Raw genomic sequence first — 19,072 nt, 5'->3', positions numbered from 1 at the left:
GTTGTTATATAGATAATACTTCTTGTTTGACTTTGTATTCAATCTTGGTAATGACATTTGAAAGTAAAAATAAATAAAAATGCAGCCTATTATATTAAGCAGTAATAATGTTCCCATGGATTTTCACGCCCAAAATTAAACTTTTTAACATTTTTATTTACATTAGCCTTGTGTTAGAAATAGTTTATTCCAAGACGAGGTAGAGGGAGAGTGATCTCGCGATATTTCTGCCTTGGCGACAAGAACGCTTACACTGGAAACAGAAAGCAACAAGGTAAGTTTACTATTTCTATTTAGTAGCATGTTAGTTCCTCTGAACAGTTGTAAAAATGTAGATTTTAAGCACAAATGTAACGTGCATTAAATAACTAAGTGAATGGTGTTACTGAGACGCTGGACGTTCTTGTAAATGCCCTTATTCTAGACAAACTAGCTAGCTAACATTACCCAATTCCAGTTAACGTTAGCTACCAATGCCAGGCAATTGAGGCAACAAACCCACGCTAGCATCCTTGTTGCAAACCGGCTAGGACGCAAAATACTTATAGCCCAGACATACAGTATTTCACTGACTACTTGAAATGATTCCCTCTGTTATACCTTTCAACTTCTAGATAAAGTTCGTCATGGAAGAAACCGAATGTCCACAATCAGTGTGGAATATTATCGTGGAGCATGTCCCAGAGTCAGAGCTCTCAGAGATCCGGGTCCTTCTTGGAGATGCTCTGATTGACATATACACAGAGATGTATTCAGAGGTAAGGACCAACACATCTCTGTAAACAAGACCATGGTGCTTGCCTACGGAGCTGTGAGGGGAACGGCACCTCCGTACCTTCAGGCTCTGATCAGGCCCTACACCCAAACAAGGGCACTGCGTTCATCCACCTCTGGCCTGCTCGCCTCCCTACCTCTGAGGAAGTACAGTTCCCGCTCAGCCCAGTCAAAACTGTTCGCTGCTCTGGCACCCCAATGGTGGAACAAACTCCCTCACGACGCCAGGTCAGCGGAGTCAATCACCACCTTCCGGAGACACCTGAAACCCCACCTCTTTAAGGAATACCTAGGATAGGATAAAGTAATCCTTCTAACCCCCCCCCCTTAAAAGAGTTAGATGCACTATTGTAAAGTGGTTGTTCCACTGGATATCATAAGGTGAATGCACCAATTTGTAAGTCGCTCTGGATAAGAGCGTCTGCTAAATGACTTAAATGTAAATGTAATGTAATGATTGATAACTGAGCATGAGCATTGTTCCAAACATCTGAATTTAGGTAGCAATCAACAATAGCTGAAATTAACACTTGGCCGCAAAAAAAGGGTGGAATACAATCGAACAAAAATAGATGAGGTGAAACTATGGACATGCCACCTTTACAGGCAAATCACGAGAAGGCATTTGTAGTCTTTGAAGTAGCTCTAGTTTAGCTGCATTACATGAGTGAGGCTATACATACAGCAATTTAAGACTAGATCCTCAGATTGTTCCAAAACAACACACTCACTGTGGGCCTTGAGACTCTCTTTAGGCCTACGCACTGTTTGTTCTGGAGCCAACTACTTCAGAAGATGGTATTAAGTAGCCTACAACAGCTCAAAACAGGGACAGGAAAGCTGTCAGCCAAAAATGCTACACATATTTTTCATAATATTATACCAGACTGGCTGGGAAATTACTGCTCCATTAAAAATGCAGGAATAACTTAAAATGGATTGGATAATGTTGAGTTCATATTCAAAAAGGGAAAAGAAATACGTTTGAAACCACACATTTCCTGTCTAGGTCATCATACAGGTATGTTCTGATAGGGGCAATGGTTTTAATATCCGTACTAGCTTAATTAGTTCCATATTAGTTCAATAGTGTAATTACATTCAAACTATACAGGCCAAATCGCTAATATAAGGAGACCACTGGAATAGAGCATGCATATGACACAGGCCCTCAAATTAGCTAAGCAAGTCAGGGGACCAATAAAGGGGTTGAGAGGGCTAACCCTGTCTTGTTGCAAAGACCATTAAAGGGAAAGGGATACCTAGTCAGTAGTACAACTGAATGCCTTCAACTGAAATGTGTCTTCGGCATTTAACCCAACCCCTCTGAATCAGAGAGGTGCGGGGGGCTGCCATAATCGACATCCACGTCTTCGGCGCCCGGGGAACAGTGGGTTAACTGCCGTGCTCAGAGGCAGAACGTCAGATTTTTATCTTGTCAGCTCAGGGATACAATCCAGCAACCTTTCGGTTACTGGCCCAACACTCTAACCACTAGGCTACCTGCATTATGAACATATACCGAGTATACTGTATAAAACAGTATGACATTCCATGGCATAGATGACATGACCAGGTGAATCCAGGTGAAAGCTATTATCCCTTATTGGTGTAACTTGTTAAAACCACTTCAATCAGTGTAGATGAAGGGGAAGAGACAGGTTAAAGAAGGATTTTTAAGTCTTGAGACAATTAAGAAATTGATTGTGTATGTGTGCCATTCAGAGGGGGAACGGACAAGACAAAAGATTTAAGATGCCTTTGAACGGGGTAGTAGGTTCCATGCACAGCAGTTTGAGTGTATCAAGAACTGCAACGCTGCTGGGTTTTTCATGCTCAACAGTTTCCTGTGTGTATCAAGAATGGTGCACCACCCAATGGACATCCAGCCAACTTGACACAACTGTGGGAAGCATTGGAGTCAACATGGGCCAGCATCCCTGTGGAATGCTTTCGACACCTTGTAGTCCATGCCCTGACAAATTTAGGCTGTTCTGAGGACAAAAGGGAGTGCAACTTAATATTAAGAAGGTGTTCTTAATGTTTTGTACATTAGGTTCAAGACTCTTTAGATATCCAGGAAGGACTTAATATTTCTAGTAAGTATTAGAACGTAGCCCTATTCACACAACAAGCTTTACATTTCCCTCATTCATTTTGTTTAGCTTTCTGCCCTGTAGTAAATGAATGCTTTCCCTCAGCGTTAGATCTCTAGATGAGAATCATAGTAATACTACCCAGACTGGCCTTCTCTCCATCAAGGTCACCATTGTTTGAAGCAGTTCAGAGAAAGGTAGCCAGCTCCTTTCAAGTTTAACACAGGATATGACACAAGACACGTTTTCTTGGATCTCTGCCAAACCATGTGGGTTTGAGCTATCATGTTCTCCGGACATTGGTAATGCCCGTGTCACTGGGTATGGTATAAGGTACAGTCAATGTTTGGTTTCTTAATGGATAGCATGAAAAAGCAATCATTAGTTTTTTAATAAAGAAAAAAACATACTTAGCCTATTTCAATTGTTTATCACATTCAACCTCTTCAATCTACATGTGTGAAGTGAAGTTAACAACAACAACATGTCATTAACCCAGTTTAACTGCACTGGAGTTCCTCCCCCATTTCCTCTGATGGGTTTCACTTGGAGATTTACAAAGCAATGAACAGCTTGTTACTGTTGTTAGCATCCTGGGGGCTCACACCATAAACACCTAAGTGGAGAATGGCTGGCTGGGGCATTACAGGAAGCAGTGTGTGGCTGCCTGGCCGGAATTCAGCTAGACATAGTGGTAGTGTGTGTGCAAAACACTGGGATCGACCGTGTTTAAAGTTCTCCTCTGGACAGCAGTGGGCTTTGAAGTTGTCCTCTCCATGGAGCATAGGAAGTGAAGGTCAGGGACCAGGTGTAGAAAACGTTAAAAGACTCCAGACTCTTCTTTACCAGCGCTGTGTCTCTACCACAGGCCAGACTATTTGCTTCACTTTTTCTCTTTTCTCTTTTTCTTTCTGTCTGGCTTAGGGTTGCAAAGGGAGGGTATATTACTGGAAACTATCAAAGTTTACCAGTAAACTACCAGAATTTTGGTATTTTTCAAGGACATCTAGTGGCCCTTTTGGGTTCTTCAGATTATCACAGGTGTCTATAATTATCTCTGGCCCTATGTGTGGCCTTAGCACATGTAAAATATATAATTAAATAAGATGATTTTAGAATGACAACGCTGTAAAACATTCTGAATATAAACCATTAACTTAGTGAATTGGTGTTTAATATGAGTGTTTCAGCATGAATTATTACTTTGATTTATTTTTTGATTTATTTTACATTGATTTTATTTTACATTGCCAATATGTATTTGTTGTAAAACTATTGGCAGTTGTGAACATAGTCAATAGTTGGAAGAGTTGCAGAGTTGATCAAAATAATGCCATTATTGATTAGATAATTTTTTCATTAATTAGTGTAATGAACACGATGGGAGACCGAGAGCTGGTTTCAAGCGTAGGGCGCAGCAGGTGTTTATTGGAAAGGACCACAGGAAGAGGCAGGTAGCTGGGTCCAGGGGCAGGCAGAAGGTCAAACACAGGGAGTCCAAAAAGGCAACAGTACAGGCAGGGGCAAGGCTAGTAACATAGTCCGGGAGATCAGGCAATAGGTTGATAACAGGAAATCCGATAGGCTAAAGTACAGTCAGGGAATAGGCAAAAGGCGTCGTTAGTGAGGCAGGCAAAAACTATCATACACGGGAGGAGTAAATCACAGGAATAACAGAGCTCCGAAAGAAGTGTGTCACAAAACAAACAATACCTCACAATGATGGGGCGCAAAGAACTGAACTAAATAATGTGTAAAGAACTGAACTAAATAGTGTGTGATAATGACATACAGGTGTGTGAACAGGTGATAAGAATTCAGGTGATTGGGATCTGGAGAGTGAGCTGCGTTCAGGGGATCTGCGTGTTTGAGAGTGAGTTGGAGGCAGACGTTACAATTAGGCTATTTCCTATTGAAACATATGGTCTATCTACTAGAAGCTCATGGACAATATGGATACAGATATAAAAAATGTATGTATGTATGTATGTATGTATGTATGTATGTATGTATGTATGTATGTATGTATGTATGTATGTATGTGAATATATTAAAGTTATTCAAGTATAAATTACCATTGCCATAATTACAAAAATTACTGAAGTTTCTGGTAACTTTAGTAAATTACTGGTATCTTTGCAACCCTAGTCTGGCTACAGTTTTACTACACTTTATATTTTTCCAGCAGTAGCCACTTTAATAGCTTTTTCCCTGAAGGAAGTGTTTTAAAAGAATAGGGTGTAAACTTGTTGGGGGAAACCAGCCAACTGAAAAACACATGCAGTAGTTTTATGCCCAACAGTGGTCAGGGCCCAGAACTAAATAGAACACGTCCATTATAGGATGTCTATGGGCCAGGGTCTCAATTGAATATCATGTACATTTCGCAGGTCTTTCTGATACTGTATCTCATCATTCATAATGACTCATCGCTCTTTATTGTAAGCCTAAAGTTACACAGCGTTGTCTCCTGATGTCCTATCCCATGTCTCCTCATGTTTCCTACTGCCAGGTCACTATGTGGCAGCAGATTTGGCAGACGTTGCGCCTTAAACAGGGTAACAGGCCGAAGGCCCCTCGCTCCCCCCTGGCTGACCCCCCTGCTATCAAGGAGCTGCTGAAAGCTGAGATCCAACTGCTGCTGGCCACCGTGAGAGAGAGAGCAGCCCAGGAGGGCAGGTGAGGAGAAGACTCCTGTGTGATTTCAAAAAAGACTCAACTCCACATGCATCCTAAATGGCACCCTATTCCCTATATAGTGCACAACTTTTGACCAGAGCCCATAGCGCTCTGGTCAAAAGTAGTGCACTATGTTGGGAATTGGTGGAACAAATATCAGAATTGGGCTGCATGTGGGATGCCTAGTCAGTTGGGAGTAGGGTGCCATTTGGGATGCAGCCTGTGTGTATATCCCCCATGAGCGGGTGCCATTTGGGACAAAGACCATTACTATGCATTTACAATGCAGTTTCTTAAGTCCTACGTAACAACAACATGTTTATGGCCTATTAATCATTGTTGCCAACTTGTTTGAATATCAGCACAAGAAGCCCTGGAAGAAAATACTATTATAACGCTGTGGGCGTTCCTTCCCCTTCCTTTTGTTGTTTTCTCTTCACGTTGGAATTGATAAAGCATTCATTACATTGTCTTACACCAACACTTCTTCTTACATCATGATGTTTGATTAGCCTAATACTTGAATTTTTGGGATAAAAATATGTTAACATTTTCATACATCAGACAGAGGACCGAGGAGAACGTGACGTTGTTGGGATGGATGTCTGTGGATCTTGAGAACGTGACGTTGTTGGGTTGGATGTTTGTGGATCTTGTTTCCCAGGCCATGCTTCTTCTCCCTGTCTTTCTCTTCCTTTCTGTCTTTGTTAGTTCCAGGTGATAAATGTTCAGACCCCATTAGAACCATCGAGACTTTTATTTCCACTGGAAAAGGGTTGGGCCTACTAATTAGAACAAAGTATAGGGAATGGAAAGGGCATACCTAATCAGTTGCACAACGGAATGTATTCAACTGAAATGTGTCTTCCGCATTTAACCCAACCCCTCTGAATCAGAGAGGTGCGGGGGGCAGCCTTAATCAACGTCCACGTCATTGACGCCCGGGAAGCTGTTGTTGGGGGTTAACTGTCTAGCTCAAGGGCAGAACGCCAAATTCGTTCCATCTTGCCAGCTCGGGGATTTGAACCAGCCATCTTTCGGTTACTGGCCTTATGCTCTTAATCGCTAGGCTACCTGCCGCCCCACTAGAAGATAGTAGAAGATAATGTCACAAAATGTCTGTAAATCTCCTACATTAAAGTACTGTTCTATACTGTGTAGCCTAAAGGAACAAGCCTCCCAGATTTGATTGGACTTTGTATGCCAAATGTGAGCCCCTATTTTTATACCTCCCACCCAACAATAGTCCTGCATCCGGATGAGCCCGTTTTGTTGCACCCGGATGAGCCCGTTTTGTTGCACCCGGATGTGCCCGTTTTGTTGCACCCGGATGAGCCCGTTTTGTTGCACCCGGATGTGCCTGTTTTGTTGCACCCGGATGAGCCCGTTTTGTTGCACCCGGATGAGCCTGTTTTGTTGCACCCGTTTTGAGCCCGTTTTGTTGCACCCGGATGAGCCTCTTTTGTGCAACAAAAAGCAGTAATTTACAGGTACCTATGTGAAGGAAGGCCTTTCCATCTCTCAGCAACCGGTAGGAGGCTCTGAAGAATGTAGCTCTGACTCAACTCTGCCCATATAATTACAATTTTGTGACTTTTTGGGGGGAGAAATCAAACAATTACTGAAGATTGATTCCAATTTATGTGATGCACCAGTTCAGTATTTTGGCAGGGGCTATCTCACAAAAATCTAATTCATAGCTGTATTGTAAGATAAAATCAGACCACCTTATCTTCAACATCAGATTTTGCTGAGACTATGCGACTATTCAAGGGTATTCTAGGAATGTGTATCCTTTTTTATAGTTGTTGGAATTCTGAACCAAATCCAACCATTGAGGGATTATTTCACTTAAAACAAACCCCAGTGGCACTTACAGTCCTGTGTACAGATCAACGAGGTGATGCAAAGACTTTGGGTATCAGTGCCATGTTAACCCTGCTGCCACGTTATACTTTGAACATTTGCCCAGTTCCAACCACCCTGCTGCCTGCCGGTTGGTTGCCTCTGCCCTGTGTTTATGGTTGTGTCCCAAATGGAACCCTATCCCCTACATAGTCTAGGGCTCTGGTCAAGAGTAGTGCACTATGGCTGTGTTTACACAGGCAGCCCAATTCTGATCTTTTTTTCACTCATTGGTCTTTTGACCAATCGGATCAGCTCCGGAAAATTTTTGATGTGAAAAGATCTGATGTGATTGGTCAAAAGACTAATTAGTGGAACAAATATCAGAATTGGGCTGCATGTGGGATGCCTAGTCAGTTGGGAGTAGGGTGCCATTTGGGATGCAGCCTGTGTGTATATCCCCCATGAGCCCCTGTCTTTGATTAACTAATTAAGACGTCACTGTAAATCAGCTGAACTCATTTCAGGACAAAGCTGCTGGATCATTTCCATTTAATATTGCTCCAGGTTTGGGCGTTTCTCTTTTTCCTTGCCAAATTCTTCCTACCCAAAGGAAACTGTTGAGTTGACTCAATACCCTGCAGCCTAGGGCTTTAATGAACAAGGGTATCTCAGTAGAGCAGCTAGAATGAATCTTTCTTTGAAAGTGAACTGATTTAATGGACCTGGTTGGCAACTGTTTGGACCACCTCTCCCCTTGTGTGGTCGTCCCTCCATGCCATTGTCTTTGTGATTTTGTGGTTGCCGTTCTCAGTGCAGCTGTACCAGTTCCATTATGGAGAAGGAGAGGGGGTATGCTGAATTCCCATTGATTAAAGACCCTACTCTGAATAAATAGGCTTCAAATGGTGGTTTGATTTCTGAAAGCGGGCCCAAGGAGGTCCTAAATTCTCAGAACGGAACTAGCATAACAATTGGAGCTGGGAAGTAGGTTAAAAGTGGCTGTGTTTGTGGTGTAATGTATTTTACAGCCGTAGATTATCAATCTTCCAGGATGGAGGGGGATTTGAACAGTCTTTTTTTTGTGTATTGTAAACATGGTGTGGTTTTTGATGTTGTGGCGGGTGTCTATGCCATCTTTGTTAACTGAGATTAGGACTCCTTCTCCCGGGGATTAAGATGCTTAGTGATCTATACTACACTGCCTCACAATGTAGCCTCTGTTCCTGTCATTACAGCTAGACCGGGTAGCTCCACTAGCAGCCTGCCACTGGAATGGGACCGTTACATCTACTCACTCCCCCCCTCCACACACTCTTGATTTATTCACCACACACCACATAACCGCAGCTGCAAACAACACCGATACAAAGTCACAAGCACAAATATTTATAACTTCTGATTGGTCCCCCCTCCCCAGCTAGAACCCCCTTCTGAGTCTAGGATAAACAATCAATCTCTGTTGCTGGGCAGGTGGTGTTATCATCCCAGCTTGAGTCTGGAACCTTGGTACTCCTCCACGTCTCTCACAGGACTTCTTATCAGTCAGGAGAGGCCTTGAGTTAGGGAGTACACATTCTTGCAGTCTACCACAGTCCACTAGATAATTCTTCTCATACACAAAGAGCATAAACCTAACAATACTTTCAATCCCTAATAATATGTGTAAACTGTAGATTCATATTAAGAGCATATACAGTAATGGTAAAGAACAGTGACGATATTAGACAGTGAAGATATTAGACAGTGACGATATTAGACAATGATGATATTAGACAGTGAAGATATTAGACAGTGACGATATTAGACAGTGAAGATATTAGACAGTGTTATAGAATAACTCCAGAAACTTTGCTCCTATTCAACCCTTATAAAATAATTATTGGCCTCAGAGACAGGCCCTCTTTGTACTTTCCCTCTGCCCAAATACAATGCACACGTTCCATCTAACCCATAACACAATAATAAATCTACTAGGCTAATTATACAATTATAAACAGATTAAAACTGGCTCAAGTCCGTAGCCAACACTATGCTACGGCATTGTTACTTGGTTTGGTAACCTGACAGTGCAGCTCAAAGCCTAAATCTTGAGACTGACCAAGACAGCAGGGAAGATTACAGGTATGACACTTCCCTCCAGGAGACCATCCTCAGACAGGCCATTAAGGTCATATTAGACCCCACACATGCACTGAACATAGAGGACAATACATTATATCATATATCAAAACAGGCCGTGGTCTAGAATGTTGGCTTTGACCAAAAGGATAGGTTGTATTTTGTAAGCTTCTTAGGGGGATAGCAGCCTAGCTGCCTGTTTTCCACTTCGATTGAGCTGTATTTCTCCGTAATGTGATTTCAAAAAGGGGGGTTGGGCATGCTTGGCCAGCATCTGCAACAGCCTTTTTTCTGGAGATCAAAAGCGTTTCGGCAGGTGCAGCTAAATGGTAGTGTCCACTCTGTGGCAGCCTCCTGATTTAAATCCCTCAGCGTAGTAATATAACATCCCCACTTTGACACAGCTAGGTGTTCTCCTCAACCATAATCCAACAGACCTTGTTCCATGGCTGGTGACTCTTGGAAGGAGATGAAAGGCTGCAGGCCTGCTGCTGCTGTACCATTCCCATTTCTGCTCTCACTCTCTCTCCTCTTCATCGCTCTCTCTCCTCTCTCTCTTTCTGTGTCACTGCTTTAATCTTTTCAGCATGGGAGTCATGAAGATTAGGACGGGGGGTTTGTCATATTATCCCTTCCTGTCTGACTCCTTCACACTATGTTGGGGGTTATTTGTATGTATCTATTTACTTTCAGGGATGCAGACGCAGACTTGTTCCGGTACAGTCCTAGTGTGGTGAATTACGCCTTGGGTGTCCCAAGCAACCGTTGCGACACTGTGAATAGTAGACCTACCTCTAGTGGAATAGAATTCAGCCAGAGTCAACATGTAGGAAGGTTAGTCTGACTGTTAAGAGTTAGAAACATTCCCACAAATGTTACAACACGAGGAAAAAGTGCAGCTGAAAACACACATTGTGTATTTCTTGTTATCTGTCATATGGATAGACCTTAGACATGCGTTTCTGGTTCCACAGGTCCTGTTCACAGAGCTCAGTCACTTCTACTACCAGCCAAGATGACATTGATGCCATGAGACACATGCTGAACATCACCCACATAGACGGCATTGTGGCCCACCTCAAGTAAGTGACTAATTCCATCAGAGCAACTGTTAAAAAAAAATACCAAGTAGAGATTTTTTGGCAATAATCCCTATAAAATGCAACCCATTTGAAATGAGTATTGTGATAGACAGTAGTAGCTTTAGTACAGTATGTCTGGCATCAATGGAGGGGAGCTGGGGGAGAGGAGGAGGGGTGGAGGGTGGGGGACAGCCTGCCCTCTCCTCTCTCCATCCCCCCCACAGAACAAAAGCCCACATTGTAAGAAAGTGAATAACAGATCTTAGCATGCAGAAGATTCCTCTGCTTCTAAAAATAAAGAAGTGCATCAAGCCTACAATAGTTAGATAACTGAGAAAGAGAAATATGCCATTGCTCCCTGAACACCATAAGAAAAGTCTAAAAGTGGATATGGATGTAGTGGTCCCTTTGTGGACTCTAACATACTATTGTGCAGACTCAGTCTCTGCTTTTGGCTGTCTGTTTAGGATTCAAGGTCGTATTCTGTGAAAACAGGTGGCCGAGTTCCTGGAAAGCTGCCCCTTGATTGCATGCTAAGTTAGAATAAATACATTTTAATTCGTTTTTGTTTAACGCTATTCACTTTTCTTTAGTTTATTCGTTTTACTTAAATGTCTATCAATTCAAATTTTCAAACAGTCATTTAATGCTATGGTTTTAGAATTTGACTAACAGTCGTGTTCTCTCCTCACTACCAGATCAGTCCTGTCAGAAGAATGCAAGGTGCTGAAAAGCCAAGTTCAGTTTCTGCAGGTAAGATTCGGTTTGGTTCCAGTCAATACCAGATTGTTATTTTGGAAAATCACACTTTTTTTTGTTCCAATTTAAATATTGTCTGTGCTCTGAGAAAATGTTCTGCGTGTGCAGTAGTCTGTGCTTGCACTGAGATACAGGGTATGCTGTACCACGGGTCTGAGCTATAGCCAAGGCCATGAAAATGAGATAGCCAGACGATAATATGTATTTGTATTTATTATGGATCCCCATTAGCTGCTGCTAAGGGAGCAGCTACTCTACCTCAGGTCCAGTAAAATTAATGCAGTTTATACAATGTTAAAAACATTACAATACATTCACAACAGATTTTACAACAGATTTTTTATATATATATATATATATATATATACATATACACTGCTCAAAAAGGGAACACTTAAACAACACAATGTAACTCCAAGTCAATCACACTTCTGTGAAATCAAACTGTCCACTTAGGAAGCAACACTGATTGACAATAAATTTCACATGCTGTTGTGCAAATGGAATAGACAACAGGTGGAAATTATAGGCAATTAGCAAGACACCCCCAATAAAGGAGTGGTTCTGCAGGTGTTGACCACAGACCACTTCTCAGTTCCTATGCTTCCTGGCTGATGTTTTGGTCACTTTTGAATGCTGGCGGTGCTTTCACTCTAGTGGTAGCATGAGACGGAGTCTACAACCCACACAAGTGGCTCAGGTAGTGCAGCTCATCCAGGATGGCACATCAATGCGAGCTGTGGCAAGAAGGTTTGCTGTGTCTGTCAGCGTAGTGTCCAGAGCATGGAGGCGCTACCAGGAGACAGGCCAGTACATCAGGAGACGTGGAGGAGGCCGTAGGAGGGCAACAACCCAGCAGCAGGACCGCTACCTCCGCCTTTGTGCAAGGAGGAGCAGGAGGAGCACTGCCAGAGCCCTGCAAAATGACCTCCAGCAGGCCACAAATGTGCATGTGTCTGCTCAAACGGTCAGAAACAGACTCCATGAGGGTGGTATGAGGGCCCGACGTCCACAGGTGGGGGTTGTGCTTACAGCCCAACACCGTGCAGGACGTTTGGCATTTGCCAGAGAACACCAAGATTGGCAAATTCGCCACTGGCGCCCTGTGCTCTTCACAGATGAAAGCAGGTTCACACTGAGCACATGTGACAGAGTCTGGAGACGCCGTGGAGAACGTTCTGCTGCCTGCAACATCCTCCAGCATGACCGGTTTGGCGGTGGGTCAGTCATGGGGTGGCATTTCTTTGGGGGCCGCACAGCCCTCCATGTGCTCGCCAGAGGTAGCCTGACTGCCTTTAGGTACCGAGATGAGATCCTCAGACCCCTTGTGAGACCATATGCTGGTGCGGTTGGCCCTGGGTTCCTCCTAATGCATGACAATGCTAGACCTCATGTGGCTGGAGTGTGTCAGCAGTTCCTGCAAGAGGAAGGCATTGATGCTATGGACTGGCCCGCCCGTGCCCCAGACCTGAATCCAATTGAGCACATCTGGGACATCATGTCTCGCTCCATCCACCAACGCCACGTTGCACCACAGACTGTCCAGGAGTTGGCGGATGCTTTAGTCCAGGTCTGGGAGGAGATCCCTCAGGAGACCATCCGCCACCTCATCAGGAGCATGCCCAGGCATTGTAGGGAGGTCATACAGGCACGTGGAGGCCACACACACTACTGAGCCTCATTTTTACTTGTTTTAAGGACATTACATCAAAGTTGGATCAGCCTGTAGTTGTGGTTTTCCACTTTACTTTTGAGTGTGACTCCAAATCCAGACCTCCATGGGTTGATAAATTTGATTTCCATTGATCATTTTTGTGTGATTTTGTTGTCAGCACATTCAACTATGTAAAGAAAAAAGTATTTAATAAGAATATTTCATTCATTCAGATCTAGGATGTGTTATTTTAGTGTTCCCTTTATTTTTTTGAGCAGTGTATATACACTACCGTTCAAAAGTTTGGGGTCACCTAGAAATGTCATTTTTTGGTCCTTTTTTCCCCCTTTTTTTGTCCATTAAAATAACATCAAATTGATCAGAAATACAGTGTAGACATTGTTAATGTTGTAAATGACTATTGTAGCTGGAAACGGCAGATTTTTTATGGAATATCTACACAGGCGTACAGAAGCCCATTATCATCAACCATCACTCCTGTGTTCCAATGACACATTGTGTTAACAGCTAATCCAAGTTTATAATTTTAAAAGGCTAATTGATCATTAGAAAACCCTTTTGGAATTATGTTAGCACAGCTGAAAACTGTTGTTCTGATTAAAGAAGCAATAAAACTGACCTTCTTTAGACTAGGTGAGTATATGGAGCATCAGCATTTGTAGGTTCGATTACAGGCTCAAAATGGCCAGAAACAAAGACTTTCTTCTGAAACTCATCAGTCTATCCTTGTTCTGAGAAATGAAGGCTATTCCATGCGCGAAATTGCCAAGAAACTGAAGATCTCGTACAACTCTGTGTACTACTCCCTTCACAGAACAGCGCAAACTGGCTCTAACCAGAATAGAAAGAGGAGTGGGAGGCCCCGGTGCACAACTGAGCCAGAGGACAAGTACATTAGAGTGTCTAGTTTGAGAAACAGACGCCTCACAAGTCCTCAACTGGCAGCTTCATTAAATAGTACCCGCAAAACACCAATCTCAACGTCAACAGTGAAGAGGCGACTCCGGAATGCTGGCCTTCTAGACAGAGTGGCAAAGAAAAAGCCATATCTCAGACTGGCCAATAAGAAGAAAAGCTTAAGATGGGCAAAAGAACACAGACACTGGACAGAGACAGATTGGAAAAAAGTGTTATGGACAGACAAATCTAAGTTTGAGGTGTTCAGATCCCAAAGAAGAACATTCGTGAGACGCAGAAAAAATGAAAAGATTTCTTTTCAAGCAGGGTTTGAGTTTCAAGTTGACGCTCCATTGAGAAGCTGTGGGCTGTGTACATCCCAAATATTACCCTATAGTGCACTACTTCTGATCAGAGCCCAATGGGCCCTGGTTAAATGTTGTGCACTACATATGGAATAGCGTGCCATTTTGGAGTTTACTGCCAGTCTGGTATTCCATCTCCCTTGGCAGCAGCCAGAGCCAGGGTATCGTCTAACCACCCTCCTCTCAGACCTCACATCTAAAATGAATAGCCTCCTCTGTAACTAGATCCCTCTCTTCTTCTGTGTGTTTGCATTTCAAAAACCAAGACGATCAGCTAGGCACTCGACAAGCCTTCACTAGCTAGACAGTGGGAAGTGAGGATGACGGATAGCTCCATGATACGTCAGTGGCACACAGTGAGACTTCGCATAAATCCCTCAAAGCAAAAAGCATGGCTGGGGGCAGGGAGGGAGGCTGGTGGTGGGGCTCCTAGCTATTACCATTCATTACCAGTAGTATTGTAAAATGAGGACAGATATGACCTGGCTGCCAGCAGAGTAAAGAGCCTGTTGGTTGGAGCTGTCGTTGATGCACTGAGTCTGGATATAGATGTTGAAAGAGAGACCAAATCCTTATGGAACGAACACTGCTGCTGCTGAATCGTTTAGTGGCTTGTTCTGCATGTAACACCCCTCTCCATCCAGCTTCCTTATTTCTCATTGCTTACTGGTAGCTGGCTCCGGTAGTTCACCTGTTCTCTGGTGTCTTGTCTGTGGGTTTTGTTCCTTGCAGGAGAGTGTGGAACAGGAGCACCAGACACAGCATGATGTCACTGAGGCTCCAGAGCCCACTGTAACAGGTGAGTGAAACACTTACAGTACAGTCATATAGTATTTGGATTGAACAATTCTTGTAACTTTACCAACATTCTCAGGTTTTACAGAAATGCTATTTGGAATATTCCAAATCCAGCAATTCTCCAACCTGGATTTCCCCCCCAAAATGTGGGGAAAGTTACTGTAATTTTGCAACCCTAACAGTAATACACTATCCTGGTCAACATAACAGATCTATATTGGGCCAGCTGAACACCAGATCCCAGAGTTAATAGAGATGACTGGGCTCAGATCCATAATAGTATCATGAGTTCTTCCGTAACATGTGAACTACACTGTCCTGACAATGACTGTCGGTCCCTTTTGAGGTATACATTAGTGTCCTAAGTCTTTTGACATGCAATGCACACTTCCTAAAAATCACTTACCAAAAACACAGTTGCTTTTCTTTATTAATGTATTGACCTGACAAATGACGAAGTCCTGAAATTTCTGCTGTATCTAGAAGTCAATCAGATAAATTGAGCCTTACTACCACCTAGTGGTTTATTGTTGCGAAATACTTTACTTCTTTCTCAATGTCCTGTTATCTGGGGCTTTGTGTCCTGGCGCTAATTTCAAACAGGCCGACCCGGCTTTCAGTCTTCTCACCATTTCCAATCGGATTGCGTGGTGTTATTAAACTTGTCAATCCCATGGCATTGTTCCCCTGTCTAGTTGACTTGATCCAGAGTTGAGCCTTGCTGTTTTCTTCTCTGTTGCAGAGTAGAATGAATCCCTGGGAGGGTGTCTCAGAGAGGGTGTGTAGCTAGCTGTCATTCTGACCGACATCATTTGCAGCTTAATTAATGCGCTTTAAATTGAGGCCTGTCACTGTATACATCACAATGGCACTCTATTCCCCATGTAGTGCACTACTTTGGGCTCTGGTCAAAAGTAGTGCACTTAAAAGGGAATAGAATGCAGCTTGGGATGCCGCCACAGTCACCAAGCCACAGCAGAGAAGAGCAGCCATCTATAGGGGTAATCTGAACTCCTCTTCCTAGAAAAACTGCTCCACTACACCAGTCATTTATTTCCTTTTTTGCTAAGGGCCCCTGTGGTGGTGGTGGCTGTATGTCTGTCTGCCATTGGAAGTGTGGGTTGGAACCTGGCCCTGCCTGCCTGTTCTAGAAGAGTGTTGTAGAAATGTGTGTGAGTGATTTTCTCCTGGTGTGGGTTGATTTGCAGAGCTGAAGGAGGAGAGGAGAGCCATCCAGATGGATATGAAAAGGCAGAGCCTCAGCCTCACCTACTGTCCCTCCTCCTCCCCTGTGGAAACAAGCATGCAGATCAGATCCAGGTTGGCCTCTAGTCTGCTCTATACTCTCCTTTCTAACAAATCCAAAATACCTATTTTACCACTTTCTGTTCTGTGGATTTACAGGCATTTTTTTTGTCTAAGGTTTACATGCGTACTTCATAGACAAGGACAGTTCCTATCTGGTGAAAGGATCTTAAAGGATCATACTGCAGGGCTCTATTCAATGACAGAATATGTGGACAACTACAAATACCTAGGTGTCTGGCTAGACTGTAAACTCTCCTTCCAGACTCACATAAAACATCTCCAATCCAAAATAAAATCTAGAATCGGCTTCCTATTTTGCAACAAAGCCTCCTTCACTCACGCTGCCAAACAGACCCTCGTAAAACTGACCTTCCAACCGATCCTCGACTTCGGCGATGTCATTTTCAAAATAGCCTCCAACACTACTCAGCAAACTGGATGTAGTCTATCACAGTGCCATCCGTTTTGTCACCAAAGCCCCATATACCACCCACCACTGCGACCTGTATGCTCTCGTCGGCTGGCCCTCGCTACATATTCAGCACCAGATCCACTGGCTCCAGGTCATCTATAAGTCTCTGATAGGTAAAGCTCCGCCTTATCTCAGCTCACTGGTCACCATAACAACACCCACCCGTAGCAAGCGCTCCAGCAGGTATATCTCACTGGTCATCCCCAAAGCCAATTCCTCCTTTGGCCGCCTTTCCTTCCAGTTCTCTGCTGCCAAAGACTGGAACGAATTGCAAAAATCGTTGAAGTTGGAGACTTTTATCTCCCTCACTAACTTTAAGCATCAGCTATCTGAGCAGCTTACTGATCGCTGCAGCTGTACACAGCCCATTTGTAAATAGCCCATCCAACTACCTACCTCATCCCCATATTGTTTTTATTTACTTTTTTTACTCTTTTGCACACCAGTATTTCTACTTGCACATCATCAACTGCACATCTATCAATCCAGTGTTAATTTGCTAAATTGTAATTATTTCGTAACTATGGCCTATTTATTGCCTTACCTCCTTACTTCATTTGCACACACTGTATACAGATTTTTCTATTGTGTTATTGACTGTACGTTAATTTATGTGTAACTCTGTGTTGTTGTTTTTTGTCGCACTGCTTTGCTTTATCTTGGCCAGGTCGCAGTTGTAAATGAGAACTTGTTCTCAACTGGCCTACCTGGTTAAATAAAGGTGAAATAAATAAAAAATCTGTATTGAGGAAGTTCAGCGCTAGAGTGTGATTGAAATTTAAAGGCAATGTTTCCTCATTAGCGTAGACTGCATTCACGGTATATGTCGGCTCAATGGGAAATTACCTTTACATTTCTATCGCGCAATCTGTAACACTTCAGATATACAGATTGATTAGAGCCCTACTTTTAAAGGTGTTAATGGCGTTGTTGATCTTCTCAGGTCGACAGGATGGACAGGTTTTCCTGCAGATGAGACACAGAGACACTTGACACCTGTGGTGGCCCCCAGACCCCATCCTCCTCATACCAGGCCACCTCTAGTAACATCTCTAGTAAGGAGGACTCCTTCGTTAGACAGGATGAGAGGCCAGCCACGTAGCTCACCCAACACCAGAGAACCCAGCCCTCTCCAACCCTCTAAATATGAACAGCTAAGGACTTACAGCCAGAGCTCTGAGGGTTCCCACACCTGCAACAGAGGACCCACCACCACCCAAGACAGGGACAGCTACCTACCACCCCTGGTCCTCTCTGCCAGTAGAGTAACCAGCCTTGAACCCTACCTTAATCCTCCCTCAGAAGAGAGAGTAAAGGGCAGAACTTGCAGGCGTAGTGGTCAGACTGTGACTGAGGGAGCTCAAAGACATGATGACTCATGGTCAGACTCAGTGAACAGTTGGCCCTTTTTGTCCTCTGGTGGACACTGTCCTCTAGGCTCCTCCACACAGCCTCCTGGGAGCAAAGGGAGCTGTGAGCAGAGCCCCGTAAGGATGTTCCACCCTGCTCCCCCCGCCATGCAGAGGCCAGCCAGTAGAGGGCAGAGTGTGGCCAGGCACCTGTGTCTGCCACAGCGGGACAGCCTGGTCAGCTCCTTGTGAACTGAACTCTTTACTACAGAAGAAGATACACAGGCAGGCCAATTCAGATATTTCAGATATATAGCTCTGAAAAAGATCTGATGTGATTGGTCAAAAGACAGATTTAGTGGGGAAACATATCATTATTGGGCTGCCTGTGTAAAGGAAACCTCTGATACTGTAATATATGTTCTAGCTGCAGTCTGGTCAATGTATGTCACTCCTAAAATGAGATCCTCACGAACAAGTATCTTATCACAGGTAAGTACTCATACTTGTAAAAGGGATGTCGTAATCTCTTTAATATAAAGAATTTGAGTGCTGGCATTGGCTAGTCTTCCACAATGAGACAAGAGACAAGAGGATGTTATATGGTGATTTTCAAGAGACTGATAGAAGACCTGAAAGAGAACAAGACAATATGGTTGAATGCTTTTGAAATGATTAAACATTTGATCTACATATTCAACCATTTAATGAATGCATTTTGAATAAATATGAATGTATTTGGATAAATGTTCATATGCCTGTAATACATGTTTTATTACGGTTCTGCTTTCTCCAATCTAACGAAAGTGATTACCTGTTCAGAAAGAGAAAACACTGCATGTTGTGTAATCT

General features: G+C 43.4%; 1 protein-coding gene across 2 annotated transcripts; it reads left to right on the top strand.

The window, feature by feature from the left end:
- The first annotated feature begins 197 nt into the window (after window positions 1-197).
- On the top strand, window positions 198-18,971 carry LOC139550781 (serine/arginine repetitive matrix protein 1-like). Of its 2 annotated transcripts, XM_071361934.1 has the most exons (9): window positions 198-274; window positions 615-758; window positions 5,383-5,549; window positions 10,209-10,349; window positions 10,490-10,597; window positions 11,296-11,350; window positions 15,026-15,092; window positions 16,300-16,411; window positions 17,815-18,971. In XM_071361934.1, the coding sequence occupies exons 2-9, from the start codon at window positions 627-629 to the stop codon at window positions 18,470-18,472; spliced, it is 1,440 nt and encodes a 479-aa protein (XP_071218035.1). In that variant the 5' UTR covers window positions 198-274; window positions 615-626; the 3' UTR covers window positions 18,473-18,971. The 2 variants fall into 2 exon arrangements, with proteins under 2 accessions (XP_071218035.1, XP_071218036.1); XM_071361935.1 differs by lacking the exon at window positions 10,209-10,349.
- Window positions 18,972-19,072: the final 101 nt, after the last annotated feature.

This window comes from Salvelinus alpinus, chromosome 23 (assembly GCF_045679555.1).
Source record: "Salvelinus alpinus chromosome 23, SLU_Salpinus.1, whole genome shotgun sequence".
Lineage (NCBI taxonomy): Eukaryota > Metazoa > Chordata > Actinopteri > Salmoniformes > Salmonidae > Salvelinus > Salvelinus alpinus.
Note: the sequence above shows the minus strand (reverse complement) of the source record. Positions and strands in the feature narration are given on the sequence as shown.